General features: G+C 46.7%; 1 protein-coding gene across 1 annotated transcript in view; it reads left to right on the forward strand.

Annotated features, from left to right (window-relative positions):
* Positions 1-27975, forward strand: part of ABCA13 (ATP binding cassette subfamily A member 13) — a 375994-nt gene that overhangs the window by 222922 nt on the left and 125097 nt on the right. Inside the window, exons 44-48 of the mRNA XM_078059915.1 lie at positions 5972-6067; positions 11158-11227; positions 15750-15868; positions 18196-18283; positions 24213-24321. Coding sequence (XP_077916041.1) covers positions 5972-6067; positions 11158-11227; positions 15750-15868; positions 18196-18283; positions 24213-24321 — 482 coding nt within the window. The remainder of the gene's footprint in view (positions 1-5971; positions 6068-11157; positions 11228-15749; positions 15869-18195; positions 18284-24212; positions 24322-27975) is intronic.

Here is a 27975-nt window from a genome sequence, read left to right on the forward strand (position 1 = left end):
ATTGCTGGATCGTATGGTAGCTCTCTTTTCAACTTTTTGAGGAACCTCCATACTGTTTTCCAGAATGGTTGCACCAGCTTGCATTCCCACCAACAGTGTAGGAGGGTTCCCCTTTCTCTGCATCCCCGCCAACATCTGTCATTTCCTGACTTGTTAATTTTAGCCATTCTGACTGGTATGAGGTGGTATCTCATTGAGGTTTTGATTTGGATTTCCCTGATGCCGAGCGATGGTGAGCACTTTTTCATGTGTCTGTTGGCCATTTGGATGTCTTCTTTGGAAAAATGTCTGTTCATGCCTTCTCTGGCTGCCTTTTTCTTATCCACTCGGTCCACCCCCACACTCGGCTTTGTCCAGCCTCTGGACATCCAAACTTGGCCCTGACCTTGCACATCCAACCTGCGACCCCAGGAGCAATCTTTGCCCCACTCTTTGGTATGGCTGTTTCTTTCCTGGTTCAACGTACACATGATTGCCTTATGAAGTCCTGTCCAAGTGGGCACCTCAGCATCCTTACCCAACATCCCTTCCTTGGGCTTCACTGCACCGGTTCCATACCCAGCTTCGGCTCCCTCGGAGCTCACAGTCCAGCAGGAGAAAACAGATGGTAAACAAAATAGCTCAGACGGAGTTGACTATCTATACACTGTCCCTGGACCGTGCCTAGCACCGAGGAGGTGTTGCTAAACTATTTGCGCACAAATGATTTCCTATCCTTTACTCTCTCCCCAACCTTGAACTTAAGAGGCATTTACCTCCTCCCACAGCCTGCCGATGAACGGCCTCTCAGCCTGACCCAACTGACTTCTGTGCTTCGTGAGTCACTGATGGTTAAGGAACCTTGTCCTGTCTCTTAGTGCGATGAGATTGAAATAAACAAATAGAAAAGAATCACTGCTGACCACGTCCTCATCCTGAAGACACTGCGCTCATGCATGCTAGGTGAATTAATTTCTCAGTTGACACCAGCTCGTGGGAGCAAGGTGGAAGTACGGTCAGGGTTTCTGGATTTAATTGTCATTCCAGGAACATACACAAAGACACAGTGCTACCCTCAGAAAGCTCACAGTCGAGCTGAGAGGTAACCCTACAAACAGATGGCCAAGGAAGTCTTGTAAGTGCTATGATAGGCATAGATATACAGTGTGGGGTTGTGCCAAAGTGGATGGGGTGGGGTGCTCCATCTGGGGGTGTCCAGGAAAGCCCTTGAAAGGCTACTGCAATTGAACCGAGTCTCCTCAATGATAGCTTGGTGCTCCCCAGGCAGGTAGGAGACAGTGTTTCTCCAGATACAGGAAGGAGTGTGAGTCGATGTGAAGAGTAACAAGGTAATCCAGCAAAAGTTTGTATGTTTTCTGGCAGGTGCTGGAAGGCATTCCAAGCAGAGACCTTATCCTGCAACACAATGAAGGGGGTTGTTAAGAGGCTGTGAAATGTGGGCAGTGATCTAATCGGGTTTAGTTTACAATGGCCTCTCTTAAATGGTTGTTTCATGGAACACTGTTCCTTTGGGTATCCATTCTGAGTGTCGCTAAAGAGATTCCATCTTCCTGTTGGGATTGATTAAGCTGCAAGACAAAGTTAAATAGGTTCCTTTTCTGTAAACTTCTCAGAGCTTTTAATATGTTGAACTGGCCACACAGAGCCAGATTTCCTCTGTTTGCTTACTTGGATTTAATTATGTAATGAGCATCTCTCTGAAGCCTGCAAAGGCTTGGACTGTACTTATATTCCATACCCCATTATCCCATCCCTCTGCCTTGGTTCTAAACACATTCCAATTCTTTATCTGTTGTGAAGTGTGCAAAAGAATACCATGCACCTGAGAATGAGCTTGTTCACTTCAGAGTGCATCACTGATTCTTCTGTATTGTTGCATGTTTCTGCATAGTGCTTGTTTTGAATATTGGACACTATTCCACTGTAGGAACATACCACAATTTATGAATCTTCTCTCTTTATGATGGACATTAGGAGCTCCTTCCAGTTTTGTTTTTGTGATTGTGAACAATGCTGCACGAACATTCTAGAATATTCTAATAAATGTCTCCAGTTATACATATAGAAGAGCTTCTCATGGGTAGTCCGAGAAATGTAATTTCTGATCACTTGCACAGAGTATGTGAATATTCTATTTTAGGAGATAATGCACAAGGTTTTGCCTGACACACATTCCCTGTCCTCCTTAGTGACCTCAATCTCTCATGTGGTCCACCCTGGTTCACTTGGGAGTCCTGCGGATCCGCAAATACCGTTCTTTCTGCCCCCCTCTGTGAAAGATACCTTGGTTTGCAATCGGCGTCTCTGGATGCTGTCCTTTTCAGTTATCAGTAGATGGTGGGTAGCGCCCCCCCCTTGCAGCTACCACGCATGGAGTCTGGTTCGCCTTGTTCGCCTTCCTCCATAGATAACGTTTTCTGTCTGTAATCTTGTAGGATTTCTTCTTTGTTTTTAGAGTGTTGGATCTTTTTTGTTTGTTTTTGTTTTTTAATCTTTTTCTCAACAGATCTTTGGATTTCAGTCCAGGGGGCTCTTATTAACAACAGGAAGCCCCTTTGGGGTGGTGTTTAGGAATACGCATCTGTTCCAACAAGCCCCCTGGGTCATTCGGATGCACAGTAAATTTTGTGAGTAACATGGAGAGAGAAACAGTATCCCGTTTAGGAACTGCCTCTGGAATCAGGATTAAGCACTAATTTTCACTTCTTAGAGTCTGATAACGACAGATTTCACGTGGTTCTAACGGCACTTTAAAATATAGCCGAGAATTTGAAGACAGGCAGAAAGCAATAGTTTTAGGAACAAGCATTTGAATCTTCAGACAACAGGGACAATTTAAAGCCAGTCCTTTTTTTTTTTTTTTAAACAGAGACCTCTAGACCTGAGCAAAACTCTAGTAGAAAGCAAACCGTAACTTTTAAACTTGCATTAGTAATTATTCCAAGTAAAGCACTTTATAGATCAATATGTTTTTCAGAAAAAAGAGTATTTTAAACTTTCATATTTGTTCTTGGATTAATGGGTCAAAAGAGAGCAATCCAGAGTACTTCTACAGATGCCACAAATAAAGTTTTCTTTTTATGGGCAACATTTCAGTGGAAAATATGTCCCTTTCCTTGTAAAAGTGTTTTCTCATTTGTCAGAAACTGGGAGGCTGTTTATCCAGAGGTCACACCGCCTGCTTAGGAGACACTACTTTGTTGTAAATATCTGCGTGCTTCATCACTGTGCCTTTCTGTCCAGAGCTGTAGGGAATCCTACTAGGCCAGCTGTAAGCCACCTGAATACTTTAAAACCTTTGTTGTATCCTAGGCAGTGGGGAAGATGGCGTTTTCCTATTAAGTAATTACTTTGTGTTGGATGCTGCAGCAGTGTTTGTATCCTGAGCTTATGCACAGTGACGGCGCTGAAAAGAGTTGTCCTCAGCAGAAATACAAAACTAATTTGGGGTAATGAGTTGGTCTTTCTTTTCCATTAAAATTATTCCTTCTCTGAAAGTTAAGAGGTCAAGGAAGACCACATTTAAGGAGGTCAAATATCTGGGTAGTGATGAAGGATTAGGTCTATGATTTCAGCACAATCCTAAGATCACAGTTTGTTCCACGAATCATTTTTGAGAATCTCCTGTGTTCCAACTGCCGTCCAAGCCTGGTGTCCTTTCTCGCCTGGGTTGTTTCCGCCCCCTGATGAGAGGCACTCAGTTAGAAGCCCGTGGAGATGTCCTCGGGGCCACTGGGCAGACACAGGAGAGAAGAGAGAGGAGGCAGAGGAGGGCTCACAGCAGAAGGAACTCAGCTCAAATGCGGCAGATGATTCACAGCCCAGTACGGGGAGAGGGGACGCACTTTTGGGGAAACTGCAGGAGAAGCTGCCCAATCAGAAGGCGGTTTAGTGGGACTGGGCGGGGCTGGGCGGGGCCAGGTGGGGCGGGGCTGGATGGGCGGGGCCAGGTGAGGTTGGACTGGGCTGGGCGGGGCCAGGTGAGGGTGGGCTGAGCTGGGAGGGGGCAAGGTGAGGCCAGGTGGGACTGGGCTGGGCGGGGTGGGGCGGGGCCAGGTGGGCTGGGGCTGGGCTGGGCTGGGCTGGTCCAGGTGGGGTTGGGCGGGGCTGGCAGGGGCGAGTTGAGGCCAGGTGGGGTTGGGCTGGGCGGGGCCAGGTGGTGTGGGGTGGTGTGGGGTGGGGTGGGGCAGGGCCCGGTGAGGTTGGGCTGGGCGGGGCAGGGGCGGGGTGGGGTGCGGTGCAGCCTTCTGGGAGAGAGTGTTGGGCAGCATTTGCCCAGCGATGGCAAGGCCTGAGGAGCGTGGGGGTTCTTAGCTTCCATTTTCAAGGCGCATAGGTAACGAGGAAGGTAACGAGGAGCCGCCGATAAATGTGGAGGAGAGAAAACATCAGATGGGTACGTTAGAGGCTCACTGAGGCTCACTGAAAATTTGAAATCTTTGTCAGATCCTATCTGGGTAGAGGGCTGCGCATTGGAAAACACTGAAGTTCCTTCTCATTTCGGGCTCTTATTGGTGCTTACGGGACGTGAGGGTGCAGTAAGCCCGACCACCTCGACCCCCCTATATTGATTGCCGGTAGCAGTTCACAACGGTATTTGGGAATCAGCGTCTCACTGCCCATAAGCAAATCAGAAGAAGCCGTGATTGAACAGTACATTGAGGGTCTTGCATTTCTTAACGGAAGCTACAGTTTTAAGTTCTTTAAAATAAATCTTTGTGTGCATTTGTTAATTTACGTGCTGCTTCTTTCCAGAGATTTGAAGCCACCGTTTACATATAAGTAATTTATCGTGCTGATAATACATCATTTTTGTTTATCTTGGGGATAAGTGTTCCCAACCATGTCTATTCAAAAGCATTTTGTAAATGACTCGGTGTAAGTTCTAGAAAGTAATAAACCTATTTTCTTTTGGAAATACAGTAATTCAGAGTTTTAATTACTTCAAATGAGGCCACTCCCACTCAGTCCCATTTAGACAGGTTTGAATGATCTTTTCCTCTCCGTTTTCTCAAGTCAAGGTGTCTCTTACAACCCATGTATAAGATGTAGTATAGTTTGTTTCCACACCTCCCCCCCTCCCTGTTAGAGGAACAGTGTGTCTTATCGCTGGTGGTGTCTTCAGTAAGGAAATTAAATATTGGTGGCCTTGGTTTCTCAGCAGTGCTGCCTGAACTATTACCTGACTTCTGACGTTTGTGCCACTAAAATAAATATTATAATTCGATGTATACCTAAAGCACGCACAGGATTCTGTGCTGAGGACGTCTTACCAAGAAAGGGGTTGTTCCATATAGCTCACACATAGAAACAAAAAAAGCATAAAAATACGAAGTCCTATTGCAGAGCTAGCTAATAGAATATTCGAACCAAACCAGAGTTCCAACATTAAGAGAATTTTTTTTTTTTTTTTTTAATTTTATTTATTTGACAGAGAGAGACACGGTGAGAGAGGGAACACAAGCAGGGGGAGTGGGAAAGGGAGAAGTAGGCTTCCCGCGGAGCAGGGAGCCCGATGCGGGGCTCGATCCCAGGACCCTGGGATCATGACCTGAGCTGAAGGCAGACGCTTAACAACTGAGCCACCCAGGTGCCCCAAGAGAATTTTTAAAATAGATTTTAATATATTAATGTGATGAAATATTATGCAGCCTTTAAAATTCAATAGAACTATGCCAAGATGCCAAAATGGCAATATTATAAGAAGAAGAAATGAAAAGATGAGAACAATAATGCACTGTGAACATCAGTATATAACAATGCATGTCTGTGAGGGCAATCCTGTGCTTTTGAGAAAATCCTTAATCTTCTTGCTGGTTGGCTTTACTATGCTAACTCAACAGCGTTATCTGCGATCACGGATCTAAGGATCATTTGCCTGGATCGGCTCAGGTAGGGCGTGCTGTCCTGTGATCTCTGCCGGCGAGGACCTAACACGGCCGCCTTATTTCTTTTGTCTTCCGATAAGCAGCAGCGGCAGCGGGAGCGTGGGCCAGGAGCTCGCCCACGTGCTTTTGCGGAAGTTTGGAGATCAGGATCCGCTCTGTGCTGATTTAAACCCAGACCTGTAAGTATCGGTTGCCTTTGCCAGAGTGCGCACTCCAGCCACAACCCCGCAGACCCCGAGAGCCATCTCCCTGCCTGACTGGTCTTTCCCGCTGCAAGTTTATTTTATTTTTTTGAAGATTTTAATTATTTATTTTAGAGATGGGGGAGGAGGAGCAGAGGGAGAGGGACTGTGGTGAGCGCAGAGCCCATTCGGGGCTCCATCCCATGACCCTGAGATCGTAACCTGAGCGGAAATCAAGAGTGGTTGGATCAACCCAGCGAGCCACCCTGGCGCCCCTCCCCCTTGCAAGTTTGAATGACATGATGTAACATTAGCCTAAGGAGTAGGTTACCTAGTTGCCCCTTCTGTTCCCTGGTAAGCACAAACACAGGCTTTATATTATAGCAAAAAAAAAAAAAAAGAAAAAAAGAAATAGCATTCAATTTGTTTAATAAAACCCAAAGGTAAAAAACATAAAGTAGCAAGTAAATATGAAATGTGTATTAACTTACTCGCTTTTGGGCAACACTTGTACATATGAAAAGACTATTTTTTTTTAACTAAGGAAACTTAAAATGTCTCATCCGTTTGGAGATGAATTACTTTGAAGATTTTTTTCTTCTAAGATTTGAAAATGATAACATCGAGATGACTTTTTAATGAAACTCGTGAAAGCCTGCCTTTCTTCATAAACAATTTTCTAAGTTTGCTTGACTGTTATTTATTGAGGATCTACTAGAAATACAGTGCTGTGGTAGGAACCAGGATTGATGCCCGATCTGGCCCTGCTTCGGGAATTTATAGTTCTGGGAAGAGCACGTGGGAAAAGTGATAAAACCACGATGATGTATTAAGTACCAAAGTGTACGTTTTGGAGTCATAAATATAAAAATCCAGACAATAATGCAATATTGGCAATAGGTTTTTCTAATTTGCGAGGACACATCCTGTGCATTAGTCATGTTGGCAGTTAGCTCGGGAGCAAATAACTATTAGGGGGCTCGGTAAGGAAGAATTATAAGAAATTAATTATGTTGCCTCACTGTAGTCTGGTGTTGAAAAACAAAGTAATTTCGTTTACTAGGCAGGAGCTTCTTTGGCGATACCTTTGTATCCCGCCCCTCTACTGAACCGGGCAGGATATAAAACCGGCTTGGAGAAACCGACATGTAGCCCAGGGCCCGTGGGGAGCAGGGCTGGCCCCACCTGTCAGTGGCTGGCAGATAAAAGGACATTTTTTTTTTTAAGATTTTATTTATTTATTTGACAGAGAGAGAGGGAACACAAGCAGGGGGAGTGGGAGAGGGAGAAGCAGGCTTCCCCCTGAGCAGGGAGCCCGATGCAAGACTGGATACCAGGACCCCGGGATCATGACCTGAGCCGAAGGCAAGATGCATAGTCGACTGAGCCACTCAGGTGCCCCAAAAGGACATTTCTTTATCAAATCTCTCCGGAGGGGAAAAAAGCAGATTCAGTGCTAAGGACGGCAGAACATATTTAGAATTTCAGTTCCTTTCCAGGCACTCAGGATGGCTCCCCATCCCCACCCCTCCCCAGGCTCAGCACCCCCTCCCTCAGCACCCCCTGCAGCTAGCTCACCCTCTTCGGTTTTCTCTTCAGCCTTTCTTTTCCTTCCTGAATCTGTTGTTTTCGTTTTCTCCTTTCTCTTTGTGAAATCCACCGGGTTTATTAATTAATTAATTAATTAATTAATTAATTAAATTTTATTATGTTATGTTAGTCACCATACATTACATCATTAGTTTCACCCAGTGCTCCATGCAGTACGTGCCCTCCTTAATACCCATCACTGGGCTATTCTTAACCATTCCTATTTTGTAACCTTTCCTGCCCATTTGTCTTGGTCACCATGACAAAAGGTGGGGGTGGGGGGCTGCCTCACGCAAGAATGCTATTTTAGGGGCTGAAGGCTTTTCCTTTCTTCCCTTCTAGGTTCTTTGGCTGGTCTAATAATTAAATCGACATAAAACAGATGAACAGGAGAAAAACAAATGTAATTAGTATGTATGGGAGCTCGAGAAGTGACCAAAGCAGGCAGCTCTGACACCTTTTAGACAAAGAAACAATACATTTGTAAAGAATCTACAAAACAAAGAAGTTTGGGCTTAGGGTAGGCAGTTAGTAAAGAAGTAGCATGGTTTGTTTATACAGTATTCTCCAGATAAGAAGAGAAGGTACCTTCCGCAGGGAGACTTTTCTCCTACTTTCAAGACAAAGGGTCAGAGTGCCTGGCCTCTATCAGCTCTTTCCTCTGTAAATTTAACTGAAAATAATCAATATGCCACAGTAGCATATTTTGGGGCAGATTGCCCTGGACCCATCACTATGAATACTTATATTAATAATTTCTGCCCATGTGACAAAAATAAGGTTTGCTTTGCTAAGGTCCCAGATGGAAGCAAAAGGTTTTCCTTAGGACAAGTAAGTTTCCTTCTGTAAGTGAAAACTAGTCTTGAATTCAGGGATATCTGCATTTTCCTTTCCTGGCAGACTTGACCAATCACTTAATTATTAAATTAGAGGAAACATTTTAAGATACTAAGTGGGATTCTGCTTGTGGGTTATTTTTCCGTTGCGATCCTCTGAGCCTCAGACGTGATGAATTCCTGACTTTTACCTCTTTTTGTATGGAAGGCAATAAAGAGCTCCAAAAAAAAAAAAAAAAAAAAAATCGATTGTGGCATAAGCCTGACCTAAAATACAAGTTTTCTCATCATAATACATGATGTGTAATTTAAATTTTAAAAATGTGCTTAAAGTTGCCAATTTTTAGAAGCCCGACTGGTAGCTTTAAATATTTAGTTTCATTGTACAAGGTTCGTGATCTGGTGACACTTTCCCCTCCATCTCCAAGATAAGATGGTCCCTTTCCCCACCCATTCTCATTAATGCTTTATAGAGAACAAGAGTGGAAGGAAGCAGATTTTATATTTCCACTGAACTGTGAAAGCCACGTGGGGAGAGGTGTAAGGTCATTTCCATGATTCGACAATCTGTGGCAGTATGAGGAATCAAATCATCTTGGTGGACTCTGACTCCCAGCGTTCCTGAGGTTGGGTCCTCGCAGCTAGGAAGGGCTGGTGACACATTCCCTCGGAGGGGACTGTCCAGACGGATGATGAGGTCAAGCACTGAAAGCATAGTGTGCAGGTCAGCCATGGTGGTGAAGGGGCAGAGAACCTGGATTCAGGGACCGGCTGCCTGAGCCCACATCTCAGCTCTACCGTGTCTTTGCTGTGTGTCGTGGGCAAGTTACTAAACCCGGCTCTGCTCTTGCTGCATCCCTGACTCTGGGTTTTCTAGAAAGAGCAGTGCTCAGCTCAGGGGACAGGGTGGCCCTGTTACTGGACCGAGTACCGGTTCTGAACTCAGGTTCAACGGCTTGCCACTGGGAAACCGATACTTGAGGGACAAGTGATGGTGGGAAAGGAAGGTCTGCTTTCTTCAGGAAGCCGGCTACCTGGGAAGATATGGTGGGCTGTCGTCCCAAAGGCTGTCCTCCAGGCGAAGTGGAAGGATTTTAGAGGGGAAGGCGCTGGAAAAGGGAGGGGGCTTGGTGCCAGAGAAGCAGGTGCCCAGGCCGTCAGTGATTTGTCCACAGGACCCTGAACAGACTTGCTGGCATCCGGCAGATGTTCTCGAATGCAGTCAGGGCTTGCCTTCTGGGAAAGTCTGGTCCTTCAGTCTCAAGGCCAGTGGTCTGCAGATCTCAAGGCAGGGGAGTGAGTTCTGCTAGAGACCAAGGGACTTGGGTCCGCAAGCAAGGCGTACGTCAGCTTGAAGCAGGTTCACCCTTCAGACCGGCTGGGGTGCCCTCACAGCCCGCGTGAAGAGCTGTTGTTCCTTTAGGCGAGTTTGTGTCCCGCAGCCCTCTCCTCACAAGGTCAGGCCCTTAGAGCAGCTCCCTCTTTCCGAGATTCAAAATGCCTGGGTGGCTCAGTCATTAAGCATCTGCCTTCTGCTCAGGTCGGGATCCCGGGGTCCTGGGATAGAGCCCCGCATCGGGCTCCTTGCTCAGCGGGGAGCCTGCTTCTCCCTCTGCCGCTCCCCCCCGCTTGTGCTCTCTATCACACGGTCTCTAATAAATATATAAAATCTTAAAAAAAAAAAGCACAGTAGACTGAGGTATCGCAGGCTGACCCGCATTCAAGAGACCTGTGTCAACCGGAATCCCAAACCAGAAGAAGCCAGGTTCTTGCTGACCTGCTTAAATAGACACAGCAAGTTTCTTGTCTTTGGACTGGACACTTTGCATTTTGGTGTTCTCACGTGGGAGCAGCATACCCCAGAGCCACGAGCGTGGGCTCAGGGCGCCAAAGACCCGCCCTACTCAGTGTGATCTTGGACGAGCTACCTGATCTCTCAGAGCCTCCACTTACTCTTCTGCAAAGTGGGGCCAGCAGGACGTTTTGGCAGAAATACCGGGCAGGGTGTGTCCATTGCTTGGGAAACGTTAGTCTCCTCCCTTCTTAGCCAAGTTTTGAGGAGGTAGGAATAATTGTTACTAAAGCAACTTTTGATTTATGAGCATTAGTAAAAAAAGAGGACGGAGTTTCCGAGGATGGGAGCTACCAGGGAACTTTGGGATGAAAGATTTTTGAGCCACTGTACAAGGTGCTTTCCTAACTGTTTCTGTCTGGCAGCCTTTCTTCGTACTGGAATATTAATCACTGTTTTTCTCTAAATGCTGATTAAATCGCTGTGTCACGCCACGAGGCGGAATTAGCAGCTCCTTGTGCTTAGTGATTGCTGGCATGGTGCGTGGAGTAGCTGGCTGTGAGAGCAGGTGCTTGTGGAGGTAGACGGCCCCCGAGGCCCCCGGCGCACGTCCCGGGGAGCCTTGGCAGCACATTCCGTACAAGCGACCAAGTGAGCATCATTTAATAGAGTGGAAATATTGTCACTGTAATAAAACATTGTCATCAGATTAGCAGCTCAAGCTGTGAAAACAAATGTAAGAGCTCTGCTTTCTGCAGCAGGAGATGATTATCTCGTGAGCGGCTCTGGGCTGATGCGGCTCTCGTTTATGGAAATAAACGAGCTCTGTAATCTGAAAGATCATCCTGAGTCTCTCCTTTGTTTGTTAGGAAGAATTCTTCATGCTGGCGTGTGGATCCCCTGTCTCAGCCACGAGTGCAGGATTCCTGCGGCTGCCTGGTAGGTGTCTACAGTGTGTTTGACCTTTTGTCCGCTTAAACCTCAAGTAACAAAAATGGGCTTACTCCGTCTATGACGTCTTCATTGTTGTTAACTCTGCGACTCCCTGGATGACCTGATTAGCTGGTTTTTGGAAAAGTTTCAGGACACAGAGTGGACATTTACATGATACGGATGTTCTGTGGGCTCCACAGTGGCCACAGATGTTCTGTGGGCTCCACAGTGGCCACGGATGTTCTGTGGGATCCACAGTGGCCACGGATGTTCTGTGGGCTCTACAGTGGCCACGGATGTTCTGTGGGCTCAACAGTGGGCACGGATGTTCTGTGGGCTCTACAGTGGGCACGGATGTTCTGTGGGCTCTACAGTGGGCACGGATGTTCTGTGGGATCCACAGTGGCCACGGATGTTCTGTGGGCTCTACAGTGGGCACGGATGTTCTGTGGGATCCACAGTGGCCACGGATGTTCTGTGGGCTCTACAGTGGGCACGGATGTTCTGTGGGCTCTACAGTGGCGACGGATGTTCTGTGGGATCCACAGTGGCCACGGATGTCCTGTGGGCTCCACAGTGGCCACGGATGTTCTGTGGGCTCCACAGTGGCCACAGATGTTCTGTGGGATCCACAGTGGGCACGGATGTTCTGTGGGCTCTACAGTGGCCACGGATGTTCTGTGGGCTCTACAGTGGCCCTGCTATTCGTTTCCTGCTATTCATGACCATTAACATCCCTGACAGCATTTATTAAACAAATTAATCTTCAAATCATGAGAAAGAAGCTAGAATTGCCTTTTGGGGAGAAATTTCCCGCAATTTTAAGGCAGGATGACCTCCAGCGTCTTGTCTTACACTTGCTTGAATATGGAGAGCTACATGTTAGAAGCTAAGATACCAGCTGGCTGTTGGGATTACGGTCGAGCAGGGGCCTTAGCTCTCTGCTCTGCACTGGAGAGGGAATTGAAATTTATTTGGAAAGCTGATTGGAACTCATCTCAAAGGAAATCTCAAAAGGTAATTAATAAAAAAGCATCGGCCCATTAGCCACAGTCAGCAAGCTAATGAGCAATCCTAATTTCCAGAAATCAAGGAAAAACAAAAATCTCAATTTAAATGAACCCCGAGGGTCTGTTAGGAAAATGTGGCCCCACGAAGACCATGTTTCCAGGGGTTTTTCTGTTTAGTGGCACCTGGGAGAAATTCCTTTTACAAGTGTATTGACTTGAGGAGGTTTTGTCCTGGATGGACCTGGCCTGTTTTCTTCTCTGACGCGGAGTGTGGGCACGTGACTGACAGCAGGGGCACCGCCCCATGGCTGAGGGGTGGCAGAGACGTGGCTGGTGGCTGCTGAGCGTTTGCTGAGGACTCTGCCCATGGCCCTGGGGCCCAGGCTGTCCGGCAGCTCAGCCGGGCTTCCTGCTCCTTTGCAGGGACAACCCAGCCATCTTTAGCTCCCGGTTTTTTGGACGCAACGATGGATTCTTCCCTCTTGTTTATTCCCTTCCGTTACGAAACCACTGATTTTTCATTCTGTGCTCTTATTCTGTGGCCTTGATCTCATCATTCTGTTAAATCGGCGCCTTTTCCTACAAGCTACTTTAGCTCCGTTGTCACTAGACTGGGTGTCCGTGGCAAAGGAACCAATGACGGAGATGTTCCTAAATTCACGCCAACTTACGGGAACTGTAAGATTTCAGTAATATGCATGTAGGGAAGAAAGGTTCATGTGAAACAGCTCCGTGGCCGGACAAGCCTCGGACGTGCGGATAAAGCCGAATCTAGTGGGTGTCCTTGCTGCAGCCCGTCCTGATGCTCTTCCTGGTGACGCGCGCTCACGCTGGTGCTGATGGCGGCTTAGAACAGACGCAGTTTTACGCAGGTTACTTGACTAGTGATTCCTTCCTGTCTGTGGCACCTGTGTTCTTTGGGACGCCCTTCGAGAAATGCTGGTCCGCACGTTGGGAGACAGAGGACTCCCATCCAGGGGACAGGACGTCGAGTGGGATTCGGACCCGCCCTGCAGAATGGTGCTGCCCTGCAGGCCGGCCCAGAGGGGCCGCACACGGTGCGCCGGACGACCGCCGGTACCCAGAGCCAGTCTCTGCTCTCGGAGATCACTCCGAGCCCAGTTACCTGGGTTTTGTCGGAAGGCAAGGTATTTCTCTCCCCTTAAACTCACACGTGTTATCCAGGGGCCCTAGTGTGCAGGAATATGTCCATTGCCTTGGATTTTCGTCGAATGCGTGAGTCTCTCCCAACCCGCAACAGCGTTCCAGGGTCAGCCCTGCTTCTGAGGGGGACACGTTGCTTTGCAGACATGCCATTAGAGAGTGCTCCGAGGGGACTGGAATCGCGCTGGCTCCGAAGGACAAGGGGCTGTTTCAGGCTTCACTGTCCCTGGAGAACAGCATGCCAGGACTCCAAGCCTGCCGTCGGGAATGAGCGTGTGGCTTCCCACAGACTGAGTGGAGGGGGCCCTCACTTCCTGTGACCACTGTAATAACTTGTCACAAACTGGGTGCCTTGCAGCAACAAGTCAGCCCTCTCACCGTCTCGAGTCAGAAGCCTGAAACCGGTATATGGGGATGAAATCAGGGCAGTCTGCCTAGAGGCGGTGGCAGAGTCTGTTTCTGTCCCCGCTGGCTTCTGCGGCTCCCTCCTTCCTGTTCCTTGGCCTCCTCCTCTCTGCCTGCCTCTCCCTCTTCTGAGGGTGCATGTGTCTGCTTTAGGGCTCACCCTGACAAGCCAGGACAGTCTCCCCTTTGCAAGATTCTTACTTTAATAACGTCTGCCAAGTCTCTGCCGTTGACGGTAGCCTTTACATGTGGGTTCCCGAGATTCGTGGGCCAGTATTCAGCTTACTACAGAGGGCGTGTTGGGACAGAACCAAACAGATAAGGTTAGAAAGAGAAACCAACATTTTTTCTTTTTCTTTCTTTCTTTCTTTTTCTTTCTTTCTTTTTCTTTCTTTCTTTCTTCTTTCTTTCTTTCTCTTTCTTTCTTTCTTTCTTCTTCTTTCCTTCCTTCCTTCCTTCCTTCCTTCTTCCTCCCTCCCTCCTTTCTTCCTTCCTTCCCTCCCTCCTTCCCTCCTCCCTCCCTCCCTCCCTCCTTCTTTTCTTTTCTTTTCTTTCTTTCTTTCTTTCTTTCTTTCTTTCTTTCTTTCTTTCTTTCTCTCTCTCTCTCTCTTTCTTTCTTTCTTCTTCTTTCCTTCCTTCATTCCTTCTTCCTCCATCCCTCCCTCCTTCCTTCCCTCCCTCCTTTCCTCCTCCCTCCCTCCGTCCCTCCTTTCTTTCTTTCTTTCTTTCTTTTCTTTTCTTTCTTTCTTTCTTTCTTTCTTTCTTTCTTTCTTTCTTTCTTCTTTCTTTCTTTCTTTTTAAAGATTTTTTTATTTATTTGACAGAGAGAGAGTTAGCGAGAGCAGGAACACAAGCCGGGGGAGTGGGAGAGGGAGAAGCAGGCTTCCTGCTGAGCAGGGAGCCTGATGCGGGACTCGATCCCAGGACCCTGGGATCATGATATGAGCTGAAAGCAGATGGTTAACGACCTGGGTTACCCAGGTGTCCCAGAGAAACGGAGGACATTTTCTAGTGCACTGCCTTCCTGATCGCAATTTGAATTTTTCTGCAAGGCGGTTATCTGAATGAACACTGTCATTCTAGAGAGATGCATCCGGATGCAGTGGGTGGATCAGAAAGGAGGCTGGAGGCGGGGAAACCGTGCAGGGTGTTGCGTTAACCTGTGACTGAAGTCACTGACGTTGGCAGAATTCTAACTGATAAACGACCCTCATTCCTTTCCCTGTCTTTCCCCGTCCTTTCGATCACAAACCTGGAAGCCTTATCTTGATTTATCTATGACCCTTACTTTGCCGTCCTTCTTTTACGGCTGTCTGAACCCACGAAAACCCACCAGCTGGCGGAGGCCGGTTTCATTTCCAGCGTGCAGGTGGGAAGGCACACTTTAGAAGCTGGATTTAGAAGTGGATTGTCTTTCCTAAACCGTCCTGGGAAACAGTCTGGATCCCGACGGTGGCAGGGCCTGCTTCTCTGTGCAGCGGTTCCCTCTGTGCAGTGATTCTGAGCAGGCGTCAGCCCTCCCGGCGGGTGCTGGCCAAGAGCGGCTTGGCTTCTACTTTCGGTGCTTCTGCAAGAAACACGTGCCTTTGAATTCTCCTGCGTAGCATCCCTCAACTCGGCGCCTCTGACTCTCTTTCAAGTTCATCAGAGGCCAGATCACCCCCGTGAGAGTATTTTTCCCTTTCAAGTTCTTATAAACACCCCAACTTGCATACGGAGAAGGATGTGCAGTTCTCGAATGTAACTGCGGGTGAAGGTCATGGTGGGATTCTGGTGTAATTCTCAAATGGAGGTGACTGTCAAGGAGACTGAGAGACCAGAACACGTAAAAGGCCACAGAGAAGTTATGAAAAAGGAAGCTGGGGAAAGTCATGTTTAAAGTGATGTCAGTAAGGCTGTGTGTGGGTTATAATGAAGTTTCTATTTTACCTCCTTGGAAACAATTACAGAAGTGTCCAAACGCAAGTGCCGGGGCTCCCTACCTGACCAACCACCTGGGCCACACTCTGCTGAACCTGTCAGCCTTCCACTTGGAGGAGTATTTGCTGGTGCCGTCGGAGAGACCGAGGTGGGTGCAGACTGTCCCTGGGTCTTTTCTGTTCTGCAAGTTACTGTGAAAATCCTATTGTTTCAAGTGCCGACGTTCTTCTTCTTCTTTTTTTTTTTTTTTAAAGATTTTATTTATTTGAGAGAGAGAGAGAGAACACAAGCAGGGGGAACAGCAGAGGGAGGGGGAGAAGCAGCGTCCCCAGCTGAGTAGGGAGCCCAGTGCAGGACTCGAACCCGGGACCCTGGGATCATGACCTGAGCTGAAGGCAGACGCTTAACCAACACAGCCACCCAGGCGCCCCCTCAAATGCCAACATTCTTAAAAACTCAAAAGTCAAATGCTTAATGTTGTTGCTTGTAAAAATTCCAAAGAAATGCTGCCGACCTTAATAAGATTCCTTACTGCTGGCTTTCACTCTCCCACGTGGGGGGAAATCGTATCAATGGAGATTCACTCAGGGGAGCCAAAAGGCGGTTTTACCTCTTTGGAGAATAATCGCAGCTAACTTCCCAGCATAAATGAAATAACAGCCTCCCTTGAGATTTCCCTCTACCATGCAGCATCCGATATGTGAACGTGGGTGCATCTGCTATCCTGGCAATTTTCTGGGAAGGCTTTTGTTTGGTGCTGAATTTCCTTGAGCCTAAGGGGGCAAATCTGGACGAGGAGTGTGGGGGTGAGTGCTGCTCATCGCTTTAGATTGAGAACATGTTTGCCACTCCATCAGATTTCCTGGAACCTCAAACACATCCTGTTGCTTTAATACAGAAACATCCCTAGTTCCATCCATCTGCAGTGCCCGGGATACCCACTGCCTTGACCTGCCTCCTCTTTACCTTTGATGTTCCCTCAGCTCTCCTCCCTGGACACCTCCCGACCCCACTGTGCTTCACCTGACACTCCTGCTGCTCACCTCTTACATCTTTTTTTTTTTTTTTTTTTTAAGATTTGTTTATTTGAGAGAGAGAGGGAGAGGGAGAGAGAATCCTGAGCAGACTCCCTGCTGAGCGCAGAGCCCGACTCAGGGCTCGATCCAATGACCCTGAGATCACGACCTGAGCAGAAATCAATAGTCAGAAGCTCAACTGACTGAGCCATCCAGACACCCCAAGATCATCTCTTATATTTTTCTACATGTCCCAGAATCTCTGTTTTTCAAAGGTGGGGGCTTGTATGCTTAGGGCTTAGAATAATATCTGGCATATAAAAGGTGCTCATTCAATGTCTCTTAAATGAATTCATCCTTGAGTGAATGAATGCATTGAGCCCAGTGGGAATGTATCCTTATTCCTTTGCATCAGTTTCTGCTTAGGGTAGCGGTGCTGTCGAGAGAAGGCTGTTCTTCAGTCTTACTCTATCCAGAGAGTGAGAACCAAAGTTCAATATGAGCCTTCATTTCTAATGCCCGATAGTTTTGGAAGCTTCGTAGGTTCCAGATACTACACAGCCCATGGGATATGGAGGTAAAAAGGGTCGTCCCCACCCAGGGAAACTCACAGAGCTGCATGAACGATAAACTAGCAGACAGACTGTTAAAACCAGGGTGACAGTTGAATCAATGGTTGGAGATGTCGGGTGTTGTGAGAACCCAAAAGAGGAGGAAATCGGCCCCAACTGAGTCCTCTGGGACACCTTCCTGAACGGGGTGATATTTGCACTGGAGATGAAAGAAGCCAGAGTAGGGAAGCAAAACAGTGCAAAACGGGGTAGCAAAACAGTGCAAAACGGGGTGGCGGATTATGTAAGTTGGAATAGTCAATCTACAGGAGGAGTGACCATTAATTAGAATAGTTAGCATGCTGGTGATCACAGCCAAGTCCTGGACATGATGTGCATTTCCTAACAAAATATCGGTCCCGGAAGGACACTTTCTGGTATGACAAGCCTTAGCTGCACCTGCTGAATACACAGGGTCCTCCGTGGATGCCTGACCCAGGAGCCCCGCCGTGCCCTTCTGTGCCCTGAACACCTGTGGGGTGTCACTGAAGGTGGACAATCAGGGGACTGCTGTTCTCAGGCCATCATAACTAGTTAGTGGTGACGAAGTGCCCTCTGCTTGGAAGTCCTGGCTTGCTGGTTAAAGCACTAACAGCTGGGCGCACCTGGGTGACTCAGTTGGTGAAGCGTCTGCCTTCAGCTCGGGTCATGATCCCAGGACCTCATGATCCCAGGGTCCTGGGATCGAGCCCCGCATTGGGCTCCCTGCTCAGCGGGGAGCCTGCTTCTCCCTCTCCCTCTGCTGCTCCCCCTGCTTGTGCTCTCTCTCTGTCAAATAAATAAATAAAATCTTTATAAGAAGTAAACAAAATAAAAAATAAAGCACTAACAGCTGTTCCTGTTGTCAGGCTTGGAGGCTGGTCTTTCGGAGTGCAGATCCCTGATCAAGTTCAAGAGGCAAAACCAAATACATCGCAACCAGACACTCTGGTGAAGGTAAGAGTTTCCCTCTTTTTCCTTCCTGTGTTTCCTTCCTGGGAGCATCTAGGGAAAGTTGGCAAGCAGATATATTCCTGGGCATGAGAGGAACCGAATCGGACCCCAGTGTTTGTTACTATGAAATAAAAACAGATGTACAAAAGAGAAAAGGAGTTGCTTCCCTTTAGACTGTAGAGCAATGTAGCAAGTAGATTTACTGCTTTTTGTCAAGACCAGAATTCACCTAATGGAGCTAAAGCAAATGAAAAGATCACCCATCTTTAAAAACACCCTTTGTCAGAATAACTGAAAACATAGGCTAGCTTCCCTGGTGGCTCAGGAACTCTTCCGTACATGCCCTGAAAACTCCCCTTCTTTCAGAAGGCTGGTTGGACGGACCCACAGCCAGCACAGAGAAGAGGTATCTACTCAGGACTACTAGTAGGGGTCTGGGTTTTCAAGCCCTGCTGGGACTATCCCAGTGAATTAGAAACATTTCCCTCGGCATTGCCGAGGATACATGGGAGGACACTTCAGTTGTGTGGGAATGAAGAGTAGATCAGAGGAAACATGCCTTCATCCACCAGTGGGAACTCAGAGGTGGTGAATCATAGCAGAAGCTTCTCTGAGGAAAGAAGTCAACATGGTCTTCAGATGGGGAAAGACCAGAGATTCAAAGCTTTCATTCCCAGTGATGGGTGAACTGGTCTGGTGTTGGTCCCGACTGAGAGAGAAATCTGGAGAGTAGATTGTGGTGGTTTTGGGTCTGCTCACAAACCTGTTGTATAATGAATGCAATAAGGTCAAGCTCTGTGAGCCCAGGAAGGCGGCCTGCCCACGTTGTGGTGGGACGTTCGTGGACCAGGGTAAGGGCGTGTGCCTGCTGGGGCTCCCCTCGGTGGAATCAAGGATCTTCACAAGTATTTCACGGTGTAATCCCTGAGGAACATTTTCACATTCATGCTTCACAGTATGATCCCCGATGAAAGCTTTAACCGTCGTATTTCACTAGGTAATCGCTGACGAAGAATTTCCGTCGTTGTGTACAGCTGGTCACAAATCCCTTCTTTAGCTGAGGTTTCTTCAAATCTCTCTTCCTCTGTGGGCAGCACACAGGAGAAGATTTATAGCTCCTGAGGAAAATGTCAAGATTCATAGCTCGGGACAAAAATCACCTAAAATACCTTCGCTGGCTTCTCGAACCTCTGACATGGCCAGTATTAGAATACGCCAAAGTGGTAGAAGGAATTTCCTCTGAGAATATTTTACCTTTTTAATCTATACCAGTCCAAAACATTCTTCGTAGCAGGTGGTTGTGTCTTTGCGGGCAGACGTGTGGGGCCCAGCCGTCCGGGCTTCCCCGGGTCTATGCTTCGGTGATGAGGGCACGCGTGGTTTATGTGCTTCCCTGATACCTGCTCCTTTTTTTTTAAAGAACTTATTTATTTATTTGACAGAGAGAGAGCACGCACACAAGCAGGGGGAGAGGGGGAGGGGCAGAGGCAGAGGGAGAAGCAGACTCCCCACTGAGCAGGGAGCCCGACGTGGGGCTTGATCCCTGGGATCATGACCTGAGCCGAAGGCAGACGCTTAACCGACTGAGCCACCCAGGCGCCCCACTTCTGCGGTTTCTACTGTCCTTTGCCAGGCACAGGCATGCACGTGTGTTATCGGGGTGTCTGGGGAACGAGCCCCTTTGTAGGGAGCTAGGGATCAGGGTGCCGCCGCAGCTGTGAAGGGCGTCTGCTGTCTGCAGGTCCCGAGGTGCTCTTGGTGGCTGACGTCATGTCACATCATTGCATTCACTTTTTGGGAATTAACCACCGGCCGTGGCTTTGGCCTTTAGGGTACATTCATAAGATGCTGTCCGATTTTCATAGCTTTTTTGTAGAGAAAATGGGAAATTTGCATAGAAATAGACCTAGGATGAATGAATGTATTATGTTGTAGAATGCCTGTCCTGGGACCTTCGTGAGTTAATTTCATTCCATCTGGAGCGTTTAGCTTGTTTAATCAAAATGCCTTCTAGAATGTATGCACTTCAGATAAGAAGGCCAGATACAGTTCCCTTCCTGGGGTTTGGCATACATTCTATGATGCTCAGTAGAGTTTGAGAAATTTGAATATCCATGGAGTGATTTTTTTTCCCCTTGAAGCTACTTAGTTGCTTTTCTGAGACACTGTTACTCATGATTTCTGACAGGAAGGGTCTGTTTTGAGGTGTCATAATGTGTTCTGAAAGCAGATTAACTTCCTCCATCAGTTACCGGATTTTACCGTGTCCTGACTTATGGGCTGTCAGGGAAGGAAATCCCACATCTTATTTCCAGAACACAGCCTCGTGTTTTAGAAAATCATTCTTCGGAGAAGAAAAAAAAGAAAGAAAGAAAGAAGGGAAGAAGAGAAAGAAAGAAAAGAAAGAAGGAAAGAAAGGCAGAAAAGCTCTTCCTTTGGACTCTGCTAAGTCTGAAATGTTAATTTTCAGATCATCCTAAAGTGTGTATTGCTTACCTAAAGAATTTAAAATTCCTCCCAAGGAAGGGCCAGTTTATAGAACTGAAATGAAGATTCAGTTCTATGTTCAAGTTCAAATATTCAAGAGTATCCCCCCCCCGCCCCCGTGAATTAATCACTTCCTGTCAAGGTGATTCTATATGGCAAACAACCATAAGCCATCAATAGCATCCACGAGGAACATTCATTGAGCCCACAGGTCCCTGGGGCCGGTGCTCAGCAAGCGCTCCAGGCGTCCCTCCCCATGCAGAGGCTCCTTCACCGGGCGCTGGTCCTGCTCCTGGGGCGTGGCCTCACTCCACCTTCTCCGTGGCCACTGACTGCTCTCTGTCACTTGCTTCTTCATCATATTAGATGGCCACCTGTGGAGGGCACATTTGGAAATATGCCTTTTGAGCAACAGGCTGCGTCCTGCCTATAGAGAGCTGGGCTCACAGCCCTTTTGTTTGTCTTGTCTGCTTGGCGGAACCCTCCTGACCTCGCTCCCTGGGAAGCCCTGGGGGCTGTTGATCCGCTCGAGGTCCATGGCCGCACATGGTTCTTGTCGAGACACGCTGCTCCCTCTAAATGGACTCCCTGGTGTTTTGGGAATGTCAGGGTACGGCGAGGCATCCCCCCTTAGGTCCCCAGATGATCTTCTGTCCCCCTGAGAGGGTCACTTAGCTCTACACCCTTGCAGCGTTATTCACGGAGTTTCTGGCTGCCACACCCCTGACTCGGTCTCCATTCTGGGGCTATTTCTTGACATTTTGTCTCCAGATCTGCAAATTCCAGCTAAGGAGTGCGGTGGGCGCACTTTCTATCTTTGAAGTTACCACAGGTGACTGTCTTACCAGATGTTTTGAACTACATCTCTTCTGTTATGGGTAGGAATTTTCTTGCCATTTCCCCCCCTTGCAGTTCTAAAGTTTTTCTCCTGTAATTTCCAGATTTCTCTAAGTGTCTCTTTGTCACCCACATGCTTGTCTTAAAACCAATGCCATGTATTTTCCATGTTTGTAACGGTAATGGCGTTCCCATGGGCGCGGTACCAGTGTGTGTATCAGTCACCCGCTGCCGCAAGACTACTGTGTAAGACCTGCCGTGGATCTCCGTGGCTGCCACAGAAACCTTTATCAGCTCCTGAGTCCAGGGATCCTCCTGCTCGAGGCTCGGCGGCACGGACCTGGCCAGTCATGGTCACGTGTGGTGGGCTGGCTGTGGCCTCCCCGGCATGACGGTGGGGGACTCTGTTCAGCAGAGGCACAGAGGGGCTGCAGGCACGGGTGAGCCCTTTGCAAACCCATCCCGTGCCACGTTCTGTTGGCCAGAGCGAGCCACGTGACTGAGCCCACGGTCAGAGGGGGAGGCAGAAGAGCCACACAGAGGGTGTGGAGGTGTGGATACAGGGAAGGTGAGGAAGCGGGGCTGTAAATGCAAACCCAGGTGTCGCAGAGCCCCCAGAGAGTGGGGCGGGGCGTGAATGGGCTCCGGGCCACCCTGCCACCCGACTGCAGCCGTGACACTTGGGTCTCCATACCCGTGTTCCGTAGCATTCGTAAGTTGAAAAAAAGCTCCACCCTGCTTTTAAAATAAATTAAAGCAAACAAATGAAGCAAAATGAAAACAGAAAACCCTTGACCTAGGGAAAAGACCACCATAGTCTCTCCTCTTTCCCTGTGGTGAAGCAGGTCAGGGAGCCACGGCGTGGGGCAGAGTAAGGTCACGGACAGTGATCCCGGGAGTTCCGATGTCCACCGGCGGGGTTTTTCCTACTATATCCACCTGCCCCTTGACTTCAGCAGGATCCCAGCTTCCTGTCATTTCCAGAAAAATGGCCGTTCCCTGTGTGTGAGAGCCCAGGGGTGGCAGGGTGGGTCTGCGTGGGAGGAGTCATCGTTGGAGGCAGGAGGTGCCCTGCTCTGGGACGCGAGCCCGTGGGTCCGTGCGAACCTCCCCGTCACAGAAACTGTGCCTCCCCGTACTTTTCAGAACGAAATGTCTGAATTACACACATCTGTGAATTTGCGAATACACATCTGTGTCTTAAAAATTTGTTACCCAGGGGGTGCCTGGCTGGCTCAGGTGGTGGAGCGTGCAACACTTGATCTCGAGGTCATGAGTTCAAGCCCCACATTAGGCGTAGAGCTTACTAAAAACAAAAAATAAGAAATATAAAAATAATTTGTTACACAATCCTTAGATCTGCTCAGACTCACCCTAGAAGACCCCAGGATGTCCTGGGTCCTGTGGTTAATAGCACCCAGGCGTGATTCCTTCCTCTTTGGAGTTTAAAAAAAAAATGATTGGCAAAAAAATTTCTCTATGACCTTAAACTATTTGAAGAAACTATTTGAAGGGTGAATAGTGGTAGCTGGTATGGAAGAGATAAGGGGTCTGTTTTCTGAATTGCTGAAGGAAGTGAGCTACCCGAGAAAGACTCGGGGAACCTTGTCTGGTAGACGAGTTGTCTTTTTGAAACTACGTGAGCAATAGTTTATTACTTAGCTGTTCCCATGGGCGCAACAGCTGCCTCCCAGGACCCTGGTTGGAAGACGATCCTAGTGGGATGATGTGGCAAAGAAACTCAGTTGCAAGCAAGGGACTTGAGGTGTGGTCCTAACTTTGCAAACTGTGAGGACCTGGATTGGTTCCTCCGAGCGCCAACTTTGTGGGAACAGCTCTGCTTCTGTAGAGAATGGTTGTCTGTCACAAAAGACGGCACCGTCTAGAGAAACGAGCTGTCCCGTGGATAGAATTAAGACCACAAGTTGCCAGTTGAGTCATTAGATTTCTAGAAGACACCTCACCAGCTTTCCAAACTGAGTGTATTTTGAAAAAAAAAAAAAAAAAAGTTCATTAAAATATTGATACCTTAAAATATAGATACTGAGGTTCAATTAGTACTTTTTCCTGCTCCTTATTATCTCGGCTTTAATAACATTGTCTGTCTCCTGTTCTCTCTTCCATCTTCTGCCTGTCTGACAAGCGTGCTACTTTATTCTCCACGCTCAGCAAATGTTCAGTCCAATTTATTTTGAGAAATAATGTTCTGCATTCCGTTATTAATTTGAAAGTAATCATTTTTTTCTGATCATTTTCTCCGCTTTTAATTTGCAGGTCAAATTTTATTAGCTTACCAACCGAGAAAGAAAAAAAAAAATGATGGGTTTAGGTTCCTTTTTCGCTGTGAGAATATAATTATAGAGCAACATTCGCATTTGTTCTGGGGAAAATTCATCTATTTTTAGCTGGAAATTATATGCTTGGGATAAATATAAAATTAGCAGACTGAAATTTACTGCCCTCTGCCAGCCATGCGGGGACATGGCGCCGGGTCCGATGTTCAGGTGCTGTGGAACCTAATGGACACGTGTCCTTTGTGCCCAGGAGTAGCCAACGAAGGATTAGGAACTAATTTCATGAGAGCCATTATGTTATCTTTCTTTTTTAGGTGTGGTACAATCAGAAGGGCTTTCATTCCCTACCTTCATACTTAAATCATCTGAACAACCTTATACTGTGGAGACACTTACCCCCTGACCAGGACTGGAGAAAATATGGTAATGTTTTTCATGCATCATCATTCGTTGCTCTCAAAAGACAATGTTCTTAAAGGTGAAAGAAGCAGAAAAGATCAAGCCTATGAACGTGAAGCATGGTGAGAAGGTTTTTATAGGGCAGTCTGTTTGTATATAAATACATGCGAAGTGGTAGGGCCCTATTTGCCTCTGTTTGGGGCCATTAACTGTTCTTAGCTTCTTGCAGTTATGACCAAATCTGCACAGTGAAGGGGATTAAAGATGACTGAGAGTTCCCTCTTCGTGACTTTAATATCTTACAGAACCAAGAATAATTTCTCTTTTTTAGAACATTATTATATGGAATACTCTTGTAGACAGTAGAGATCACCCATGATGTAGGGAAGGTGAACATCATAATCTGTTGTTCTGTGCTGGGCCCTCAACTCATCAGTTATCTAAGCTGATTGAGGACTTACCCCCTGTGCTTTTGTATTTTGAAATAATGACATTATTTGGTATTTATTTGAAAAAGACTTACTTTGAAAAATTGACACAAATTCATTTCTGGAATCCAGAGTAAAATTAATTGATTTAAGTGGATGTTATTTGCTTCCCTTGGGTGGGATAAATGTAATTTATCAAATTCTTTCAGTTTCTTAAAAAGGTAAGAAAGAAATCAATTGTATAAGCACTGACAGGCCATATCCATCGTAATTTATTCACAAGATAGACTCGTTGAAGCGTCAGTCCACGTGGGAGTAAACGCAGAGTGATTATCCCCATATGTTCTCACTTTACTCCAGCCTTATCTTTTACTTCCATATTTGTTTTCCTTTATGCACCAAGTTTTTAATAAAACAAGATTTAATTATTTTGTGACACTTTAATTATGTTGGAACAATAGTAGGTAATATACAGAAGTGAAAATATGCATGCCTAAGAAAAGTAGAAAAACCGCAGAGATCCCTCAGATGACGGACAGCAGAGCCGTATTTATTAAGTGTCTGGAATGTATGAGGGTCTCTAGTAGATATTTAACACCCATGTCATTTCATTTTCATAGCGGTTTTGTAAGGCGGCCAGTTAATAACCTACTTCACTGATTAGAAAACCAAGGTTAAGAGAAATCACCAACCGGCTGTGGCTCTGAGCAGGTTCAGTAGTGGGGCAATGATGTGGCTCAAGGTCTAGAGCCTTTCCTTTACTACTCCAGCAAACTGAGAGGCCAGTTCTTTTTGTTTTTTTTTTTTAATTTTTTTATTGTTATGTTAATCCCCATACATTACATCATTAGTTTTAGATATAGTGTTCCATGATTCATTGTTTGTGCATAACACCCAGTGCTCCATGCAGAACGTGCCCTCCTCAATACCCATCACCAGGCTAACCCATCCTCCCACCCCCCTCCCCTCTAGAACCCTCAGTTTGTTTTTCAGAGTCCATCGTCTCTCATGGTTCTTCTCCCCCTCCGATTTCCCCCCCTTCATTCTTCCCCTCCTGCTACATTCTTCTTCTTCTTTTTTTCTTTCTTAACATATATTGCATTATTTGTTTCAGAGGTACAGATCTGAGATTCAACAGTCTTGCACAATTCACAGCGCTTACCAGAGCACATACCCTCCCCAGTGTCCATCAACAGTCACCCCATCCCTCCCACCCCACCCCCCACTCCAGCAACCCTCAGTTTGTTTCCTGAGATTAAGAATTCCTCATATCAGTGAGGTCATATGATACATGTCTTTCTCTGTTTGACTTATTTCGCTCAGCATAATACCCTCCAGTTCCATCCATGTCATTGCAAATGGCAAGATCTCATTCCTTTTGATGGCTGCATAATATTCCATTGTATATATATATATATACCACATCTTCTTTATCCATTCATCTGTCGATGGACATCTTGGCTCTTTCCACAGTTTGGCTATTGTGGACATTGCTGCTATAGACATCAGGGTGCACGTACCCTTTCGGGTCCCTACATTTGTATCTTTGGGGTAAATACCCAGTAGTGCAATTGCTGGATCGTATGGTAGCTCTATTTTCAACTTTTTGAGGAACCTCCATACTGTTTTCCAGAGTGGCTGCACCAGCTTGCATTCCCACCAACAGTGTAGGAGGGTTCCCCTTTCTCTGCATCCCCGCCAACATCTGTCATTTCCTGACTTGTTAATTTTAGCCATTCTGACTGGTGTGAGGTGGTATCTCATTGAGGTTTTCATTTGGATTTCCCTGATGCCGAGTGATATTGAACACTTTTTCATGTGTCTGTTGGCCATTTGGATGTCTTCTTTGGAAAAATGTCTGTTCATGTCTTCTGCCCATTTCTTGATTGGATTCTTTGTTCTTTTGGTGTTGAGTTTGATGAGTTCTTTATAGATTTTGGATACTAGCCCTTTATCTGATATGTCATTTGCAAATATCTTCTCCCATTCTGTCAGTTGTCTTTTGGTTTTGTGGACTGTTTCTTTTGCTGTGCAAAAGCTTTTTATCTTGATGAAGTCCCAATAGTTCATTTTTGTCCTTGCTTCCCTTGCCTTTGGCGATGTTTCTAGGAAGAAGTTGCTGCGGCTGAGGTCGAAGAGGTTGCTGCCTGTGTTCTCCTTTAGGATTTTGATGGACTCCTGTCTCACATTGAGGTCTTTCAACCATTTGGAGTCTATTTTTGTGTGTGGTGTAAGGAAATGATCCAGTTTCATTCTTCTGCATGTGGCTGTCCAATTTTCCCAACACCATTTGTTGAAGAGACTGTCTTTTTTCCATTGGACATTCTTTCCTGCTTTGTCAAAGATTAGTTGACCATAGAGTTGAGGGTCCATTTCTGGGCTCTCTATTCTGTTCCATTGATCTATGTGTCTGTTTTTGTGCCAGTACCATACTATCTTGATGATGACAGCTTTGTAGTAGAGCTGGAAGTCCGGAATTGTGATGCCGCCAGCTTTGCTTTTCTTTTTCAACATTCCTCTGGCTATGTGGGGTCTTTTCTGGTTCCATACAAATTTTAGGATTATTTGTTCCATTTCTTTGAAAAAAGTGGATGGTATTTTGATGGGGATTGCATTGAGTGTGTAGATTGCTCTAGGTAGGATTGACATCTTCACAATATTTGTTCTTCCAATCCATGAGCATGGAACGTTTTTCCATTTCTTTGTGTCTTCCTCAATTTCTGTCATGAGTATTTTATAGTTTTCTGAGTACAGATCCTTTGCCTCTTTGGTTAGATTTATGCCTAGGTATCTTATGGTTTTGGGTGCAATTGTAAATGGGATCGACTCCTTAATTTCTCTTTCTTCTGACTTGTTGTTGGTGTATAGGAATGCCACTGACTTCTGTGCATTGATTTTATATCCTGCCACTTGACTGAATTCCTGTATGAGTTCTAGCAGTTTTGGGGTGGAGTCTTTGGGATTTTCCACATAAAGTATCATATCATCTGCAAAGAGTGAGAGTTTGACTTCTTCTTTGCCAATTTGGATGCCTTTGATTTCTTTTTGTTGTCTGATTGCTGTGGCTAGGACTTCCAATACTATGTTGAATAGCAGTGGTGATAGTGGATATCCCTGCCGCATTCCTGACCTTAGGGGGAAAGCTCTCAGTTTTTCCCCATTGAGAATGATATTCGCTGTAGGTTTTTCATAGATGGCTTTTATGATATTGAGGTATGTACCCTCTATGCCTATACTCTGAAGAGTTTTG

The sequence above is a fragment of the Halichoerus grypus genome, chromosome 12 (assembly GCF_964656455.1).
Source record: "Halichoerus grypus chromosome 12, mHalGry1.hap1.1, whole genome shotgun sequence".
NCBI classification, from domain to species: domain Eukaryota; kingdom Metazoa; phylum Chordata; class Mammalia; order Carnivora; family Phocidae; genus Halichoerus; species Halichoerus grypus.